Source organism: Anomaloglossus baeobatrachus, chromosome 1 (genome assembly GCF_048569485.1).
Source record: "Anomaloglossus baeobatrachus isolate aAnoBae1 chromosome 1, aAnoBae1.hap1, whole genome shotgun sequence".
NCBI classification, from domain to species: domain Eukaryota; kingdom Metazoa; phylum Chordata; class Amphibia; order Anura; family Aromobatidae; genus Anomaloglossus; species Anomaloglossus baeobatrachus.
Genome location: NC_134353.1, coordinates 131,194,431 through 131,214,537, shown reverse-complemented (window position 1 = coordinate 131,214,537; position 20,107 = coordinate 131,194,431). Strand labels below are relative to the sequence as shown.

The 20,107-nt window shown below is 40.9% G+C and overlaps 1 protein-coding gene across 2 annotated transcripts in view; it reads right to left on the bottom strand.

The window, feature by feature from the left end:
- The window catches only part of KIT (KIT proto-oncogene, receptor tyrosine kinase), a 119,599-nt gene that overhangs the window by 12,811 nt on the left and 86,681 nt on the right, over positions 1–20,107 (bottom strand). Inside the window, exons 5-15 of one of the 2 annotated variants that reach the window (XM_075347045.1) lie at positions 19,136–19,295; positions 17,384–17,579; positions 15,250–15,365; positions 15,053–15,167; positions 12,917–13,095; positions 11,547–11,653; positions 11,331–11,457; positions 9,588–9,692; positions 9,397–9,507; positions 4,049–4,199; positions 653–732 (exon numbers count right to left, since the gene is read on the bottom strand). In XM_075347045.1, coding sequence (XP_075203160.1) covers positions 653–732; positions 4,049–4,199; positions 9,397–9,507; positions 9,588–9,692; positions 11,331–11,457; positions 11,547–11,653; positions 12,917–13,095; positions 15,053–15,167; positions 15,250–15,365; positions 17,384–17,579; positions 19,136–19,295 — 1,447 coding nt within the window. The remainder of the gene's footprint in view (positions 1–652; positions 733–4,048; positions 4,200–9,396; positions 9,508–9,587; positions 9,693–11,330; positions 11,458–11,546; positions 11,654–12,916; positions 13,096–15,052; positions 15,168–15,249; positions 15,366–17,383; positions 17,580–19,135; positions 19,296–20,107) is intronic. The other variant, XM_075347046.1, reaches the window with a different exon arrangement.

The window sequence follows — 20,107 nt, the reverse complement described above, 5'->3', positions numbered from 1 at the left end:
AGTATTTCTAAAGATCCTTTATGATATGCTAATGAGCGTGGGGACTAGTTGCAAGGGTATTAGTTACTGCGTTCTTTCTGCCCTCTTAACATGTTAGCATTTCCACAGGGGCGTGCTAACATGGTATTCAATGCCAGCGTCATCAGAGGTGACACACGTAACTGTCTGATATCACTGCTGAGGACTCCATGTTTAGACTCAGTGCGCATGGTCAGAAGTCCCGGCACTTCCGGTCATGAGCACTAGACCTGTCTGAAGCCGGGACGTGTACACCCGGCTTTGTAGTGCGCATGACCGGAAGTGTCAGGACTTCAAATCATGCGCACTGACTCTAAGTCCGGCGTTCTGAAGTAGTGACAATGGACACAGGTTTCACGCATCACTGATGATAATGCTAACATGCTAAGAGGGCAGAATAAGCACAGGAACTAACACCCTTGTGACTAGTCCCTGGCCTCATTAGCATATCATAAAGGATCTTTAGAAATACTTTTTCTAAAGATCTGTGTGTTCTACTAGATGCAGGGACTGTTAGGCAGGAATTAGTAATATGCACCCAGAACTTCTCGTGGTTCTGAGTGCATATTGCACCTGACCGGTTCCCTTTAATCTACTTGGGAATTAAATTTTGGAAAAATTTACTTAATCTCACCTGATCTTCTTTTGTCCGCCTTGGTTGGCACCACGTAAGATACTCCTGGCTTCATATCCATGTACTCACTCAATGCTTCACTGTAAAACAAGAGGAAGGATTGCTTTTGAAAAAACATTGCCACTATTTACAGCTCCTCAGAATGATGGATCCAAGAACAAAAGACAAGGATATCAATGTTTTACTTGGCAGGAGAACAAGCATAACAACTCCTGACATCCACGTAGTGTAGGAATTGTAGCACAGGATGCACGTCTAATCACCGAAGATACGACCACTGGTGGCAACAACAAGGCTCATCGGATGCATTAAAATGAAAAGAATTATTTCATCCCACCAGCGCATGGTACAACGTCTCCTTACAAGCCATATGCTGCCTTATTTACACAAAATAGCAAGATCAGGTGCGCCGCCATTTCTTAAAGTGATTACACATGTTAGGAGCAGAAGTTATACCCATTACATTGTATCAGGAGGGAAGACAGCAAGTGATGAACAATGGACCAGTCCCCAGGGATATTTCAAGTTGCTGCGGTTTACATGAAACAAGACCTTGTACAAATGCTGTTCAGGGGTCAAGGAGAACACGGATTAAGGCTTCTGCTGCCATAGTAGGTGGTGCGCCTGTGAATATTCATTTTTATTTATGGACTCAATAAATCTGTGCTATTACTTAAGCCTAATATCCTTGTCTACATTAGTGCAATTAATTACTGTGGTACAGTGAGTCATGTAATTTTCGTTCTTAGAAGTTTCTTAACTTTTATGGTTGATAGCTCTAGCTCTTTGGATAAGCCTATTTTTTTTTAGTTTAAAAGGAAAGTGGTGTCATCAGAAGATGACCTGGTGTTTAAATCTGGATTCTAAGCCAAAGTGTAACTTAACATTGGAGCCTTTTTGTATTTTGTAGAACCTTAAATATCCTGGAAGTTAATGGCGGCTTATGGACACAGACCTCCCCGATCTACAGAACATTTAAAGATGTGACAAAATATAAATTAAGGCCCCCAAAATGTTACACTTTAAAGGGAATCTGTCAGCAGGTTTTTGCTACCTCATCTGACAGCAGTATAATGTAGGCAAAGAGATCCTGAATCCAACGATGTATCACTTAGATAACTGGGTGCAGTCATTTTGAAAGAATCAGAATATTTAGGCTATGTGCGCACGTGTGCGTATTTCATGCAGCTACGCTGCGATCTGCACCGCAGCGTAACTGCATGCGTCCTGCGTCCCCAGCACAGTCTATGAAGATTATGCAGGAGCCGTGCGCACGTGGCGTATTAGAGCGCAGCGCTTCGGCTGCTGCCCGAAGCGCGTATTCTAAGAAGTGACATGTCACTTATTCCGTGCGCTCTGCATGCAGCCCCCGCTCTGTCTATGGGAGGGGCTGCACTCAGAGCGCATGGAATCGCCTTTTTTTTTTTCACTACGGACTCTTTCTGCAGCGATTTGAAGCGCACGTGTGCTGTTCAAATCGCTGCAGAAATTTCTGCAGGGCAGAACGCTACGTGCGCACATAGCCTTAGATTTGTGCAGCAAAGCCAAGAGAGCTGTCCACTCACACAAAGCACACACCTCTCTTTCAATGTACAATCAGAGGGGGAGACCTGGCAGACTGTCCATGCAATGATAAGATTGTCCATGCAATAAGGGTCCTGTTGTTTAAACAAACATAGCAAATAAACAACAGATCTGACTTTGACAAGGCAGCCATCCCTGAATTTTCAGTGTTAACCCTTGCAGCATGCTGTCGTCTTCAGCTTACATGGCAAAAATCTGCTGCCAGAATTCCCTTTAAGTTGATTTTCTTTAGTATTTACTTATGATTATCTTTCATATTATAGAAAAAAAAAATATGAGGAGATTTTCACACTGAAGACTAGGTCAAATATTACTCTCCTACTTGCTGTCGGCCACACAGAAATTAGCAGCAATGGACTGACTCAGACCCTACTGACTTGCACTGAAGTAATGACCATGCTGTCATCAGGGCAAACATCATTGTGAAGGCAGAGGAGGTGGAGGTGAGCTTTACTTAACTATTGTAAGAGCTGGTTACAGAGGTGTTATTTGTCATTGTAATCCTGCCAGCGATGATAATGAGACTGCAGAGAAGTCTTCTATACAGAACAGGTAGTGCAAGTCTAGTATAAGGCCTGGTGACCATTGTGAAAATTGCCAATTTTCTGATTTAAACAGTAGGTCATTTTATAATGACATTTTCCCTTTATACCAGACTACGGTATATGCCTCCCCTTGTGACAGTTTCACCTTTGAGAGCCCCTATGTTACTATCAGAGCAACTGCAATGCAAATGCTGGTTTTTCTTGTATCACCTACAATGGTCATTATGAATCGTGATGTGCTACCATAAATATTAGAGAAGAGATATATACTAGATAGAGAAGCTGACAAAGAGGTATATCTTATATTATTTAAAGATATTTATACAGAATCTTTCAGCAGGTTATTGCTATGTAATCTGAATACAGCATGCTGCAAGGGTTAAAACAGAATTCAGGGATGCCTGTCTTATCAAGGTCTGATCTGTTTTCCTGGAATGTTTGTTTAAAGCAGCAGAACTTATCATTTCTTGGACTACATTATCTTGTGCACAGCAGTCTGGTACACCCCCCTCCTCTGATTGACACCTCACTGTCAATGTTCAATCTCTATACAGAGTGGGTGAGGTTAGCGGTCTCAGCTCTGCTAAATCTAAAAATTCTGATTGTGTCAGAACGGCTGCACCTAGTAATATAAGTGATACATCTTTGGATTCAGGATCTCTTTGCCTACATTATGCTGCTCTCAGATGAGGTTGCAAAAACCTGCTGCCAGATTCCCTTTAAAGGGGATTGTCGGGTGAAGACAAATTTTCGCCTATAAGCGGGATAGGTGATAATTGATTAATTATCGGGGCAGAACGGTGAATTTTTATCTATGATAGGGTTATCATAATTTCAATTCCAAAATTTCGTTGCCCCGGTCAGACATGATTGCTGGTTTATTCATTCTCCATAAGGTTGACAGAAAAAGCCGAGAGCAGTGCTTGGTGGCTCCATAGAGAATAAATGGAGCGCTCAATTCTAAGAGATAGAAGTGCCCAGTTCTGCCAATTAGAGCAGGTTCTAGCAGTACTGTCGATAGCTTGTTTTCACTGGACAACCCCTTTAAATAAGGTAAATGATGGCATGGTTTTAAATCGATACTTTGAAAGAGACCTAGGATGATAATCATTTTCTATAGCTCAGAATATGATTACATTCTTCGTCATTTCCAACTGTTCACCACTCTGTCAAAGCACCTTAGATTGTCTTCGTAAATTAAGAAAAAAGCATCATTTTTAATCAATTTGAAAGACGATAAAGAACAAGATAATAATAAGCTGCTCACCAAACATTTTCCCTGGAGTTAAGAAGGTTCTTGTAAAGGGCACTTTCTGAATGGTCTTCAAACTTTTGGCAGATGAAGGAATCACGTTTTCTCCGTAAATAATTCAGAAGATCTCCATAACAACAATACTCTGTGATGACAAGAGTTGGACCTGCGGAAGAAATGTCAAATAAATACTATAAATCAGGAGCACATGTGAAAATAAAATAATGACATTACAATCACAACATTTTGCACAGACACCTCATTTGACTCTGGGAATGTCATAGACTATTTTTGGAGGGGAAAATTTAACCCCGCGCTTTACAGTTATTCGACAAAAAACCTGCTTACATTAAAGTCAACGGAGCTGGAAGCGACAGGTTATTAATAGGAGCTATATTGCTATAGGCAACAAAGACAATTGTTAGTATAAGAAGCTTATGTGTGAGGTAATATGATTTCGACAGACAGACAGTGCAAAGGAAAGCCAGACAGAGCGAGGGAAAGACAGACAGACAGAGCGAGGGAAAGACAGACAGAGCGAGGGAAAGACAGACAGAGCGAGGGAAAGAGACAGACAGAGCGAGGGAAAGAGACAGACAGAGCGAGGGAAAGACAGACAGACAGAGCGAGGGAAAGACAGACAGAGCGAGGGAAAGAGACAGACAGAGCGAGGGAAAGAGACAGACAGAGTGAGGGAAAGAGACAGACAGAGTGAGGGAAAGAGACAGACAGAGCGAGGGAAAGACAGAGACAGAGCGAGGGAAAGACAGACAGAGTGAGGGAAAGAGACAGACAGAGCGAGGGAAAGAGAGACAGAGCGAGGGAAAGAGAGAGACAGACAGAGAGAGGGAAAGACAGACAGAGCGAGGGAAAGAGACAGACAGAGCGAGGGAAAGAGACAGACAGAGCGAGGGAAAGAGACAGACAGAGCGAGGGAAAGAGACAGACAGAGAGGGAGAGAGACACTTAAGTTACTATCCTGGGCAATGCTGGGTACTACAGCTAGTAGCTTATATTTCCTAGATAATTAAATCATGCAAACATATATAAAAAAAATATAACAGATGAATTCTGCATCCGTAAAGAAATGAAGGAGGACAGCTAATCACCCAAAAATTAATTTTAAGATCAGAAGCTCCTAAAAAACATAAATGCCTAATATCAGATCCAGCTATGTAGAACTGAAGCACCCGGAGAGTTTTCTGTTGAACCGATCTTTCCAAGTAGTCTGAGGATTTCAGTACTTCCTTGGGTAGGGTTATAACTAATTTCTAAAGAATGTAAATTACAAGGTGCCCCAGAATGCAGCGGAGACCACGTAATAGGTTTCTATTTGGAGAAGTGATCCACTTAAAGAGGCTGTCAACAGTGTAAGGACAACCTGCCGGGTCACTGCACAACATTACGTAATGCCATTTCCACAGTTACCTGAATGATACATTCACTTTCTACATATTTTTGTGCATACAAGAATTTTAAACTCTTTACATGAGGAAGATTGCCCTGTCACTTGTTTTTTTTTTCCCTGTCGTAAAGTGGCTTTTACAAGACTGCAACTAGTAATATTAAAGAGGTTGGCCACTACTTTTACACTGATGTCTTATCCTTCCGATAGGTCATCCATGTCTAATTAAGTAAGTAATACTTGATTTTGTACTATTTATTTTAAATATTCAGAAACTTAACAGGCAGAAACGTTTTGATCAGGCGACCTTCATCAGTCTGGAAACATGTTTAATTATCACTGGTATCTGGATGATTGAGAGCTGTGTGCAGAACGCGGCATCCACTGCTGGCATGATGAGGGCTCAATGTCTGATCGACCGGGGTCAGACACCCAGCACTTCGGCCGATCAGCTGTTCTCGGTACTGGTGGCAGCAGGAAATGCTCAGTTCCGGAGCGGATTCATCTTCTGATAGCGTCCAAAGCCGGGTACTGCACATCCGCCTCCCGTTCAAATCAATAGGAGACGGATGGGAGGTACCCGAATGCTATCAGAAGATGCGGTAACTCTGGAACTGAGCATTTCCGGCTGCATGCTACCACCAGGGCCAAGAACAGCTGATCGGTGGGGGTGCTGGGTGTCGCACAATGGCCAATCAGACATTGATGACCTATCCAATCGATAGACCATCAATGCAGAAGTAGTGGACAACCTCTTCAACAATGGGGCAAAGGATTAAACACCAGATCAGACATGACATCGTAGTCTAACACTTTTAAAAAACAGAAAGGTTTGATAAATGAGTGCATGACATGGGTCTCTGAAGACCACCGCATTTGTCTGACACGTTCAAACAGGTCAGAAAAAGTGGTGCAGGGACTCCAGACAAATAACACCGTAATATGTCAGAACACTGCAGTAATTGCTTTAATAAATCTGTAGTCTTGTCTGTAAACTGGATCAACAGAAATTACAAGCTTAAGCATGACTTATAAATACTTAGCAAAATATTATGTTTATTTAAAAGGATATATGTTACCATAATTACCTTTTATGACATTTCAATTAGTTTCCTGCAACCCCACCTTACTTGAAAATGAACAGGTCCAAGTCGCTGATTTCAGTGCAGAGAAGTCTGTCCATCAACAGTTTTTCTCCACTGAAATCCAAAGTCAAGAAAACTAACCAATCCTCTTACATCAGAATGACAGGGCACCAAATACATTTCGAGGAACCCCCCTTAAAGTGTATTTGTTCTTCAGGTAAGTTTTGAGAATAAGCTGTTGTGTGTATATGAGGAATAACACTATTTTGGCCATAATATGTATGGTATACTGCACTACACACTGTCTGTAATTTTTATTGGTCTCCAAGCTAGTTATGGTGTCTCCAATACACAGCACACACAGACATGAGTGATTCCAACTCTCCAGTGTCATTGAAGCAAATATTCAGAAACAAAGTGGATATTACACAGTAGTACTGAGCAGTGTGGGTATGAATCCAACTCTAGGATGAGATAAAACTCAATAGAAAGCCGAAGCAGTACCATCAGTATGTGTGTCAATAGAAAGCCGAAGCAGTACCATCAGTATGTGTGTCAATAGAAAGCTGCAGCAGTACCATCTGGATGTGTGTCAATAGAAAGCCGCAGCAGTACCATCTGAATGTGTGTCAATAGAAAGCCACAGCAGTACCATCTGGATGTGTGAAAATAGAAAGCCGCAGCAGTACCATCTGTGTGTATCAATAGAAAGTTGCAGCATTACCATCTGGATGTGTGTCAATAGAAATCCTCAGCAGTACCATCTGGATGTGTGTCAATAGGATGTGTCTAAGCGCTTCTGTCCATGTAGACGGCACAATCTGCTGAGCTCAGGGTTTGGCTGCTGCGCTGTCAACATGACATCAGGGCTGCAGACAATAACAATAACAGACACTGGGAGCGGGCGCAGCAGCGGAGACTCAATGTTGGCCACAGGGAGGGTGAGTAAAGAACAATTTGTTTCTTTAAAATAAACCGTGTCTGGTGGCAGGTGTTTTCTTTGCAGAATATTTGTGATATATTTTTTAGTACGACCAAATCAAATTTCACAAACATTGTAGCAAGTAGCATGAGTGACAGTCATAGGCCTCTTGCTCCCACAACTCTGGCAATAAAGACAAAAGACAATTTGGAGACCCATCTTGGAGTCTTGAGATTGAAAACTTTACAGGCAGACAGCAGGACATTGGCATCAATTCCCCCCCCCCCTTCCTATTTCATATGCATATATGGAAACATAGGATTCTTCTCTCGTAATGAGCTTTCTTTGGTAGACTTTCCTTTGTGCCCATGCACACGTTTGTTCAGCATATAATTTGCCAGGGAGACACAGCAAATTAAAGCGTATCGCTGCCTGAGCTCCACTGAATAGATTATGTGTTTCTGTCTGACGAAGGATGATTGATGATGCATTTACGATGCTCAACCTACAACGGCACAAGTCCTTATGAACAGCTCTTCAGTTGTCCCTGGCTCCATAAAGGCTTAGTAACACATCGAGACTTAAGCTGAACTCACAATTAAGCGATTATCATTAACCCCTTAGGCAACCAGGTGGCCTTTGTGTTATAAGCATGCATGAGTCAGGACATAATAAATACTTAAAAAATTATGCAAAAACAACATACAACAGAATAAATAATATCCCACTGTAATCCTGTACAAGGAATGATTCCATACAACCGATGTCACAAAGAGCAGAACACGTATTTGTTTGTGTCTCCAACTTCCTCAGTTGTTTACTGTAGACGTAAGAAAAGCATAAAGGACACAACTGATTTCACCATACAGGAAGCCAGAAGATGAAACCGAGTGTTACTCCGTGATGCTCGCACGGACATTGTTTTTATTGTAAAATATGGGAAAAACACCTTGTCAATTTCAAAGAACATTAACGGACATTGGCGGTGCTACAAAATAAATATGCTATTTTTCGGATTATAAGACACACTTTTCCTCCCAAAAATTTGGGAGGAAAATAAGGGATGTGTCTAATAATCCAAATGTAACTTACTCGGAGATAGTGGAGAGAGGTAGCAGGAAGCAGCAGCGATGCTGCGGGCGCTGTGTTGATTGAGGTGCAGGCGCTGTGCTGGTGGTGCTGCAGATGCTGTGAGCGGGTGAGACACTGGCAAGTGCCATCTTGAAAATGGCAGCTGTGCGGGTTTGAATAATGGCTCCTGGAGTCGGCATGTGCGCAGGTGGAACTCTCGGCTCAAAATCTCTTCTCAGCACGCACCACATCCAGCCCAGTGATCTCCCAGCAGTGGACTTAAGTAAAATGGTGCTCGGATGTGGCGTGTGCACAGAAGAGATCTCTAATTGTCATTGAGCTGATAGCTCAATCTGCGCACAAGTTGATTCCGGTGCCATTGTTTTGAAGCCCGCAATGCAGACAGTTTTCTGGATGATGCCTGCTGCCTCACTCCATCTGGGACACCCGCCGGACCGCCCTACTTCACCAAAACCCCTGCTTCCTGTGACCCCCGTTACACCTCGACTGACACCCCTCCCCGGTAAGACACCACCTGATTGTAAGACCCCATTTTTTTGTTTTACCTTTTTTCTCCAAATTTGGGGGCAGTTTTAAAATCCAGTGTGTCTTATAAACCGCAAAGTACGATATTTAATGGATTGTCTCTCCGGCATGCGTCATTTGGCAGCAGTGACGCCTCCATATTCATTACTACGCCATGATGATCCTTCTGGGCTGATATGAATGACTTGGGAGAATTTTGCATAATTTGCTTCAATTCATGAGCATTCTAGAATGTATTAGCTATAACCAGCTTTCTCAATAATGGTCTTATTTCTAGATAATCACACAGCCTCAGTGCAAGATATTAGTTTCCGTTACATATGCATTTATTTACCTCCCACGGTGCAGGCTCCCAGTAGGTTGACAATGTTCTTGTGATGGCCAAGATAGCTCAAGACCTTCAGCTCCGACATGAGGGCTTCCCGCTCCGTAGCATGGGCACTTGCTGCACAGAAAGAGATGTCATGTCAGGTCCACAGTTTTATTGTTCCCTAAAACAGAAACTCGAGAAAGGATTATTCTTACGTTTCAGCATTTTAACTGCAACGGTGAGTGCATTATCTTCCTTAAATAGGCCGTATGCCGTGGCTTCAACCACTTTACCAAAGGCGCCAGCACCCAGAATCTTACCTATTCGAAAACAAATATAAAATGATTGAATGTTAAAAAAAAAAATAAAATAAAAAATATAGAATAGATTATTAAATATAGTAGTTTAGGATAGAATGAAACAAATTGTTCTAAATATGGAACTGAATAACTTAAATATTGACTTGGAGCTGTAGTCAAAGCCAATGTGTGCCCCTCTAGGGATCCCGATGGGGCGAGTTATCATAATAATATTTATTCACTTATATAGCACCATTAATTCCACAGCACTTCACATAATCAACAACACTGTCCCCATTGGGGCTCACAATCTAAATTCCTGATCTGCATGTCTTTGGAGTGTGGGAAAGAGCCCAGACAACTCCTTGTAGATGTTGTCCCTGGTGGGATATGAACCCAGGACCCCAGCGCTGCAAGACTGAAGCACTAACCACTGAGCCACCGTGCCATCAGGCTATTTTCACCTTAGAAGTAAAACTAGGGTCCAATCCAACAAAACAGGATTTTTGCTCTGCCAGGTTCACATAAAAAAAATGTATCATCAGATAATGACCTATTTTTTTTAATCAGGGTTTGCATTAAATGTAATTCTAAAAAGGTTTGACGAAAAAATAACCCAAAAACTGGAAGCGTCACATTGGCCACTAGAGGCTTTTAACCCATAGTCCCTGGCCTTTACAGAAAACTTTTCAAAAGTCTCATCATCATCACAGACAGGATTGCAGTGACAGGTAACACATCTATATACAGCAGATCGCACAAGATCCACCAATCACAATAGACAAGGTCATACCTGACCCTGCTCCTCTCCCGTCTTACAATGACCTTTGCACAGATATTTCAATACAAACACGGGATCGGAGTTGATCTATTGCTGGAAATGAACTTTAAAAAAAAAGGAAATAGCAGAATTGCCCTAATGGCCAATATGAACATTTCATTTCATGTATTTTTTTTTTTTAGATAGTGATAGAAGAAAATAAAAATAAAAAAAAAGTCAAATTTATTTAAAAAATATACATAAAAATAAAAACCTGATTTAGGCCCTGTGCACACTAGAAAATGGAATTGTCGTAAGAAAATTCCACACCCTCTGAAAGATACTGCATCTGCGGCAAAAAGAAAAAAAAAAAAAAAAAAAAAAACGCACCCGAAAACGGCATGCGGTTTTACTGCAGTTTGGCCGTGATTGTTCCCTGTGGTTTTTTACCATTATCTATGGCAAAACCGCAGGCACCTGCAGAAAAGAAGTGGCATGCACATTTTTTTTGCTGCAGAAATTCGGCAGCAAAACCTGTAGGGGAAAAAAAACGCAGTGTGCGCACAGCATTTTTTTTTACCATATGTTTTGCTGGGGAATGACTGCATAAAGGGTATGAACATTTTCTGCATCAATTCATGCATCAAAACTACGGCAAAAACCGCAGCGTACGCACAGGGCCTTAAACAGAGGGTAACTTTCTAATGGTACGTTTGTTATAAATTTATGTGCTTTCATATGAAATTGGAGCATAGGGATGTACCACCTGGATCCATAGATATTATATCTCAGAGATTCAACAGAGACGTAAAACAGGAAAGTGAATAAAGAGCAGAGAGATGTGCATTTTTGTATAAAGGATTGTACAATATGGTAGTGAAATAACACGATATACCAACCAAAGCACAGCCGGTCTCTGGGGAACTCCCACTTGTTATCATAAGGAAGTTGGGTTGGATCAATGTAAACGTAATTATTTCCATTGATTTCTTCTACTACCTTCCACTGAATTTCATACTTTGGTTTCTGTATTAAGTAAAGAACATAAACTAAGTAAAAGAAAACAAACCCACGAAATAACATTGGTGGGAGCAAAACACAAGTGTCTGCCGTACCTGCAAGTATTTGTACGTGAGGATGGACATGGCGACGCACAACACAGCGGCGGCTACTATGAATCCGATTAGCAATGGCGTAAATAGTTTGTGGGAATTCCTTTCTGCTAGGAAACAAAAAGGGTTTCTTACAATAGGAAAGCAAAGTAAAAAAAAAAAAAAAAAAAGAAGAGGTTCATATTTATTCAATAGATGGACTAATTTCTGCAAAACAGAATAAAGAGGAGTATATGATCATGAAATGGCCATGATCATGTGTAAAAGAGAAGTCTGAGGCTATTTGGCAAATAAAGTATAGGCAGTAGATAAGAAAAACTAATATTTTTATATTTTATCTTTCCCCGGCTGGCTCTTTCCCCGACTGGCTCTTTCCCATTACATTTGTGAAATGAGTCAGCCTTATTAACAAGGTTCTGTTTAATTACGGTAATTTTTGTATAAGGGGAACCACATTATAAGATGCACCCCAAATTTAGAGGGAAAAAAAAGGAAAAAGAATTAAAAAAAATAAATAAAAAAGTGGGGGTCCGTCCTATAATCTTGGTGGCGTCTTACTGGGGGGCGGCAGCGGTGGTGGAGTGGGGGTCACAGGAGGCAGCGGCAGTAGTGGAGCAGGGCAATGAGTGTCCCAGATGCTCGCTGCGGGCGCTGTGAGTCGGGGAACATCTAGAAACTGTAAGCTGTGCGAGCTTCAAAGAAATGACGCCTGGAGTCGGCGCATGCGCAGGTTGAGCTATTGGCTCAAAGACAAGCCGAGATCTCATCTGTGCATGCGCCACCTCTTAGCGCCATTTTCCTCAAGTATGCTGCTGGTAGATCAATAGGCCAGAGGCATAGTGTGTGCAGATGAGATATTGAGCCAAGAGCTCCACCTGTACACGGGCAGACTTCGGATGCCATTATTTGAAGCCTGCACCGCCGACATTTTCAGGATGAATCCTGCCTCACCCCCCATAGCAAGCACCAGCACAGCACCCGCAGCATCGCCCCTGCCTCCTGTGACACCTTTCCACCTACCCCGGTAAGCTACATTCGGATAAGACGCAACCCTCATTTTCCTCCCAAATTTTTGGAATGAAAAGTGCATCTTATACTGCTGGTTTCACATCTCCGGTATTTTGCCGGAAGCCGGATCCGGCACAAATGCAGTACAGTTACATTCATTTACAATGGAAGCGCCACACCATGCAGACACATGCGGTTGTGTATGAAGCATGTGTCTGCATGGTGTCACGCTTCCATTGTAAATGAGTGTAACTGTACTGCATTTGTGCCGGATTCGGCAAAATACCGGAGATGTGAAACCAGCCTAATCTGAAAGATACGGTACTTAAGTTAATTTCTAACAAAAAATGAACAATTATATTTACCTGTAACAGCAAAACTGAAAACTGACATAATCCTCTCCACGTCATTGTGCGCGAAGCACTGCACGGTGCCGTTCTTTTCCTTAATAGTGCTCACATCAATGATGCTTTCTACAACCGTGCGCCCAAGAGAGGAGTTTTCCATGCTCTGCTTTGTATCAATTGGTATTACTGCTGCACACCTGCAATAACAAAGTCAGGTCAGACATGTTTCTTTCATGAAGATTCGGATGTAACGCAAATGGAAACTACAGATAAAGATACAGGGAAATAAATAATAAAAAAAAAAACAAAAATGGAATCACCTGTGTTGATACATGATGCGCCTGCAAACTAGATTATAGTGTCACTCCCATAGAGTTGGATGACACATAAGTAATTGTCTCAGACCAGTAAATAGATCCTATGTCAATAATGCAAGAACACAGTCAGTAGCAAGGTCTGGCTGTCAATGGTCTGCACTCAGGACACTAAAGAGTCTACTATGTCTAAGATTTTAAATATTGGAGTTCCTGCTTCAAAAATGGGTTGAGATATCAACGTTAAACTAAAACAACAGGAAAAAAAATATATACAGCGGGTGAAATCAGTAGTGAACACGTCACCAATTGACATTCAATTCTCAACAGATGTCGGTAACAACCCATCCAAATCCACAGGCAAAGAAATCAAAACAATAGATGTCCAGAAATTAAGTTAAGTTATGTGTAATAATGAGAAATGACACAAGCAAAAAGTATTGACTATATGAAGAAAGAGGTGCAAAAAGCAATGAAAAGTTATGAAACCAGCTGAAATCAATCACTAAATTACAAAACAATCCTGACACTTAGTGAAAAATAATATCAGCTGGTTCAACTCATGGCAAATAAAAAGGTGTTTCATTACCAAGGTGCCACACAACAAAAAAACAATTAATGATGGGTAAAATCAGTGAGCTGTCTCAAGACCTTTGCAACCTTATTATTGCAAAACATATTGATGGCATTGGTTACAGAAGAATTTCTAAACTACTGAAGGTTGCAGTGAGCACTGTTGGGGTCATAATCCGTAAATGGAAAGAACATTATAAACCGTCCACAACCAGGTGCCCCCTGCAATATTTCAGCCAGAGGGGTGAAAAGAATTATCAGAAGAGTTGCCAAGAGCCAAGAACTATCTGTGGAGAGCTACAGAAAGACCTGGAATCAGCAGATACAATTGTTTCATAGAAAATAAGTAATGCACTCAACCTCTATTGCCTGTATGTACTCTCACGACATAAGACTCCATTGCTGAACAAAAAAGCATGTTCAAGCGAGTAACGTTTGCTCAACAACATTTAGACAAGACTCTGAAATACTGGGAGAATATAGTCTGGTTAGAGGAGACCAAAATTCAACTGTTTGGATGTCATAACACACACCATGTTTGGAGGCCTTTAACACTATACCAACAGTGAAGTTTGGCGGTGGGAACATCATTGTGTGGGACAATATTTCAGCAGACTGCACCGGTAAACTTCATATGATTGAAGGCAGAATGAATTGACAAATTAATTGAGACATTCTTGATAAAAATCTACTGCCATCTACCAGGCTGGTGAAGATGAAGACAATGATCCCAAACACAAGAGTCAAGGAAATGCTCAATTGGTTTCAGAAAAAGAAAAAATTAGCTGCTAAAATGGGCCAACCAATCACCTGACCTGAATCCAATAGAAAATTAATGGAAGGAACTAAAGCGCAGAGATCAAAGAAGGAGCCCATTGGACCTTCAGGACTTGAAGAGTGTTTGTGTGGAAGAATGGGCAAATATCACACCTGAGCAATGCAAGCGACTAGAGTTTCCATACAGATGGTGTCTTGAAGCAGTCATCAGAAACAAAGCCTTTTCTACAAAGTATTAATTACATTTCAGAAAGCATGTGTTCAATACTTTCTCCCTGTGTCATTTCTTACTATTACACAGAATTTATGGCAATCAGGGTTTGATTCCTTTACCCGTATAAATTAGATGGGCTGTTACTGACATCTTTTGAGAAATTCATGTCAATAGCACCTTTAGAAATATATTTACTTAGAAAATTGGAGACTTTTTTAATACTTATTTCACCTGCTCTCTATGAATTACGAATGAGCCTTGTGTAGTGTCCAATACCTGGATTCAAATCCCGAACAGAATAACCATTCAATGGAAGGCACAGGGTATCCGGCTGCCACGCACTGGAGCATGTCATGACTAAGGGGCTCAACAAATAGGATTTCCGGTTTTGCTGTAAAAGTACAAAAGAAATCCATTAGTAGAAACTCTTCGGAAATTCTCCACAATGTAACCAAGTAAACGTTCACACTTACTCTTCACCGATACATTGAAGCTGACAGATGAGTTGGCATCAGAATTCATGGCATAAAATGTATAGATTCCCTTCTCATGCCCTTTAAGACGGATCAGATGTAGCTCACTAACATACCTAGTCAAGAGTAGAGTAGCAAATTCAATTAAGTTACAGATATACTGTGATATACAGTGTGTATTATATACAGTGTGTCAGAAAAATGAGTACTTCCCTGACATTTTTGTAAATATTTAATTATATTCCTTTCATGGGACAACACTGGAGATATGACACTTTGTTACAATGTAAAGTAGTCAGTGTACAGCTTGTATAACAGCGTAAATTTTGTGCCCGCTAAATAACTGGCAACAAAAGTGAGTACACCCCTAAGTGAAAATATCCAAATTGTGTCCAACGAGGCAGTATTTTTTGGTAAATATCAGGTATCCAAGCAAGTTACCCGATGTTTACCTTGGTTACGAGCCTCCGCAGCTGTCAGAAGCCGGCTCCCAGTCTATCACGTTCAGTTCCACTGACTCCCGATCACATGACTCCAATGCCCGCCCATAAACTTAAAGTGACAGGATCCTGCAAAATAACACATGCGTTTGCTTGCTGTAAAAGCAGGATCCACTTTTACAGCAAAAAAAACAAACAAAAAAACCGATCATGACGCATGTTAAAAAAAAAAGTAGTGCGAAAGCAGCCTAATTTGAAAAGACAACCTATGGATAGGACGCTGAGCACATGCACTAAACTTCTTCCCTCAACCAGGACGAGGTCTGTTCTGGGTGGAAAGTTGTTAAACCACTGTATGGTCTTGGACACCGTGCTGCAGCTTAGTTTCAGGGTGTTGGCAATCTTCTTATAGCGTAGGCAATCTTTATGTAGAGCAACATTTTTTTTTTTTAGATCCTCAGAGATTTCTTTGCCATGAGGAGCCATGTTGAACTTCCAGTGACCAGTATGAGTGTGTGTGAGCAATAACACCGCATGTAACACACCTGCTCACACCTGAGCTCTTGTAACACTAATGAGTTACATGAAACAGAGGAGGGAAAATGGCTAATTGATCACAATTTGGCCATTTTCACTTAGGCCCGTTTCACTTTTGTTGCTAGCAGTTTAGACATTAATGGCTGTGTGTTGAGTTATTTAGAGGGCACCAAATTTACACTGTTATACAAGCTGTACACTGACTACTTTACATTGTATCAACGTGTCATACAGTGGGGAAAATATGTATTTGATACACTGCCATTTCTGCAAGTTTTCTCACATACAAAGAATGGAGGGGTCTGTAATTTTTATCGTAGGTACAGTACAACTGTGATATACAGAATCCCTCAAAAATACAGAAAAATCAAATTGGTTAATTTCTAAATAATTGATTTAAATGTTATTGGATAAAATAAGTATTTGATACAATAGAAAAACAGAACTTAATATTTGGTACAGAAACTCGTTTGCCATTACAGAGGACAGACATTTCCTGTAGTTCTTCACCAGGTTTGTACACAGTACAGCAGGGATTTTGGTGCGCTCCTCCATACAGATCTTCTCCAGATCTTTCAGGTTTTGGGGTTGTCGCTGAGCATCATTTAGTTTCAGCTCCCGCCAAAGATTTTCTATTGGGTTCAGGTCTGGAGACTGGCTACGCCACTCCAGGACCTTGAACTGCTTATGGAGCATTTTGCAATTGTGCAGGTCTACAATTTTGTCCCTGGTGTCGTTACACAGCTCTTTGGTCTCAGCCATGGTGGAGAGGTTGGAGTGTGATGGAGTGTGAGGAAAGGTGTCTTTTATACAGGTAACATGTCTATGCAGGTGCAATTAATACAGGTAATGAGTGCAGAGTAGGAGGACTACTTAAAGAAAAAAATAGCAGATCTGTGAGACCCAGAATTCTTGTTGGTTGGTAGGTGATCAAATACTAATTTCATTTCATGCCATAAAATGCAAATCAATTATTTAATAATCGTACAATGTGATTTTCTGGGGGGGGGGGGATTCTGTGTAACAGTTGAAGTGTACATATGATAAAAATAACAGACCTCTCCATTCTCTGTAGTGTATCAAATGGCTATTTTCCTTACTGTAAAAATACACTGAGCTCATACAATTGTGAATATATGACTGTATTGCTGGCATACCTATTGTTGCCTTCATCTTTTGGTTGAACAAAATGGTCAGAGGTGTTGAGAACAGTCTCATTCATGAAAGTCCAGAACTCGTCATGTGGTCGGGGATACGCGTCAATGTAGACCTGCAGCACAATGTTCTCTCCAGCATTAACAGATACATCCAGTGTGGTGTTATCCATCACAGTCAGACTAATGTATCCCATTTCTGAAATAAAATAAAAAAAATATATATAATAAGAATAATAATGACTGGAAGTTAATGATAGTAAATTTTGTACAAGGCCAATAAAATCAAGAATGTGTGTGTCAGGAGAAGATAGGTAACCTGTCAAAGGTTATACATTCAATGAACACAAAGTGTGAGATAGATAGATGGAATAATGTGGATAAAACTGAGAACAAGGTAAAAACAAGTAGGACGGTTATAAGACACGTGGATGGAAAGAACTTTGTAGATAGTGGCTGCTTTACACAGATAAAACTATGCACTGCCCAATGCAAAATATAGATTTCAACTGTCTAGTACTGATGTGAAGAAATAGAATATAGCTATACATAGACAGAGAAGGGGTCTGGCTTAGCTACTGAAATGCACCCTCAGTCAGTGAGACCCCTTAAAAAATAGCATTGATAGTGATGTGCTTATCACATGAAACCCTCTACTGTCAGGCACAAACAGTGATGGCCTACCAGGATCCGAACTTACAGCTGAGAATGAGGGCACTTTTGGCACGTGAATCATAACAAATTCCAAAATTTACTACATTTAAAAGGGGTTTGTCCACTACTTTTACATTGATGGTCTATCCTTAGGATACGTCATCAATGTCTGATCAGCCAGGATCAGACACCCCACACCCCTGCCGATCAGCTGTTCTCGGTGCCGGCAGCAGGCAATGCTCAGTTCTGGAGCTTGCTCCGCCTTCCGATAGTGGCCGCGGCCGGCTACTGCACATCCACTTTATTGATTTGAATAGGAGGCAGATGTGCAGCAGCCAACCGCGGCCACTATCAGAAGACGGAGCAGGTCCAGAACTAAGCATTTCTAGCTGCCTGCTGACGGATCAAGAACAGCTGATCGGCGGGAGTGTCCGGCCGATCTGACATAGATGACCTATTCTAAGGACTGGCCATCAATGTAAAAGTAGTGGACAACCTCAAAAAAATGTACTCAAATTTGCTTAAACAAGTGGAACCCATTCATAAAATTTGACAAACCAATTTAAAATTTGGGATTTAGATTGATATCTATAGCAACGGTCTTAAAATGTCTCAAAGTTGGATTGGCACTAACCAGCCTGTGGAGACAAGCAAAATCAGTCATCAATCCTTCTGCGTTATTGATTCTGTACTTCTAACATTATATTTATGTGTTTTTCAGGCTGAGCACAAATGTCTGCCGTCACTCTATGTGACTGTAGACTGATGAATCCTTACAGTCTACAACATGTACACTACCAGAATTCCTCTCTATCGCTAGCTCATATGGTCATGTGACTGCTAGCAAGTATGGGATTTGTCATGTGCCAACTAGCTTTTTGACCGTTGTGAGAAAAACTAGTTGGCAAGTGACCGCCAATATGCAACTCCCTTGAGCCGATAATGGAGAATCTTAATGGTGTGCATATTGTACACTGTCAAGACTCATCAATCTGCAGTCACCTAGATTGACTGCAGAAATGTATATTCCACCAGGAAAGGCTCTTTAAATGGAAATTTCATTAAGTTTATATTTAGCTGTGAAGGCGTGCAGTGACTTACCAAGAACATCTAATGTGAACGTGGCATCCACAACCCCAATGCTGTTCCTGGCTTGACAGGTGTATAGTCCAGAATCATTAAGCTGAGCTGAACGGCTGCTGAGAGTGTTGTTCCTCTCAAACGTCATATCGGTTAGGTACCTGCTATTTGTAGTTGACTTCTGTAAAGAAATGACTAAATTAACGACAAATTAGCCAGATTTCCCTTAACCTGACATAAGAAATGGAAATTAACAAGTACCCAAAGAATCCAATTGATGCACCTGTCATACTGTCTAGAAGACTTTATTTTAAGGCTGGGTAATGACAGATAAATGGATAATATTAACAATGCAAATTCTGAGTTCTGGAACAATGCAGTATTGTGATGTCCCTGATTAGAAATTCACCTTTCCCGCTTCATTAAAATATGCTAATGACAGAATAGCGGCCGGCAGGATCTCCATGTGCACACAAAAGAAATATAATGAAATGACAGATAGGAAATGGTGGATGATGAGCGAAGACTACGAAAAGGAGAGGAAGGAAGTAAGAGGGGGGCTTCAAGATTCCACAAACGCAACTTCATTTTTCTTTTTCAAGATGTCAAAAGAAAAAAAAATGCTAATGATTGGTAAGAAAAATGAAGATAGAGTGAAAAATAAGTCATCATGATGTCTATATGCATTACATATTCTGAATATATACCATAACAATCTTATATTTGTCTTTAGTGGACAGCAGGGCACTTATTTTCACACGACCATTATGTTTACACTGAACTTCCATCCAAACAATACATTGACGACATCACAAACTCGGAGACAACTTCCCGTATAGTTCATCCTCTGTTCAAAAATAATCGCAGTCACCTGTGTTTATACTGCAGGATGTCAAGCTGCATGCCGGAGACGTACTCCCTTCAAAAAAATCTAATTTAATTTGTTATGTTTAGAATAAAAATTAATTTTAAAAAACCTTGAGGCGTCTTCAA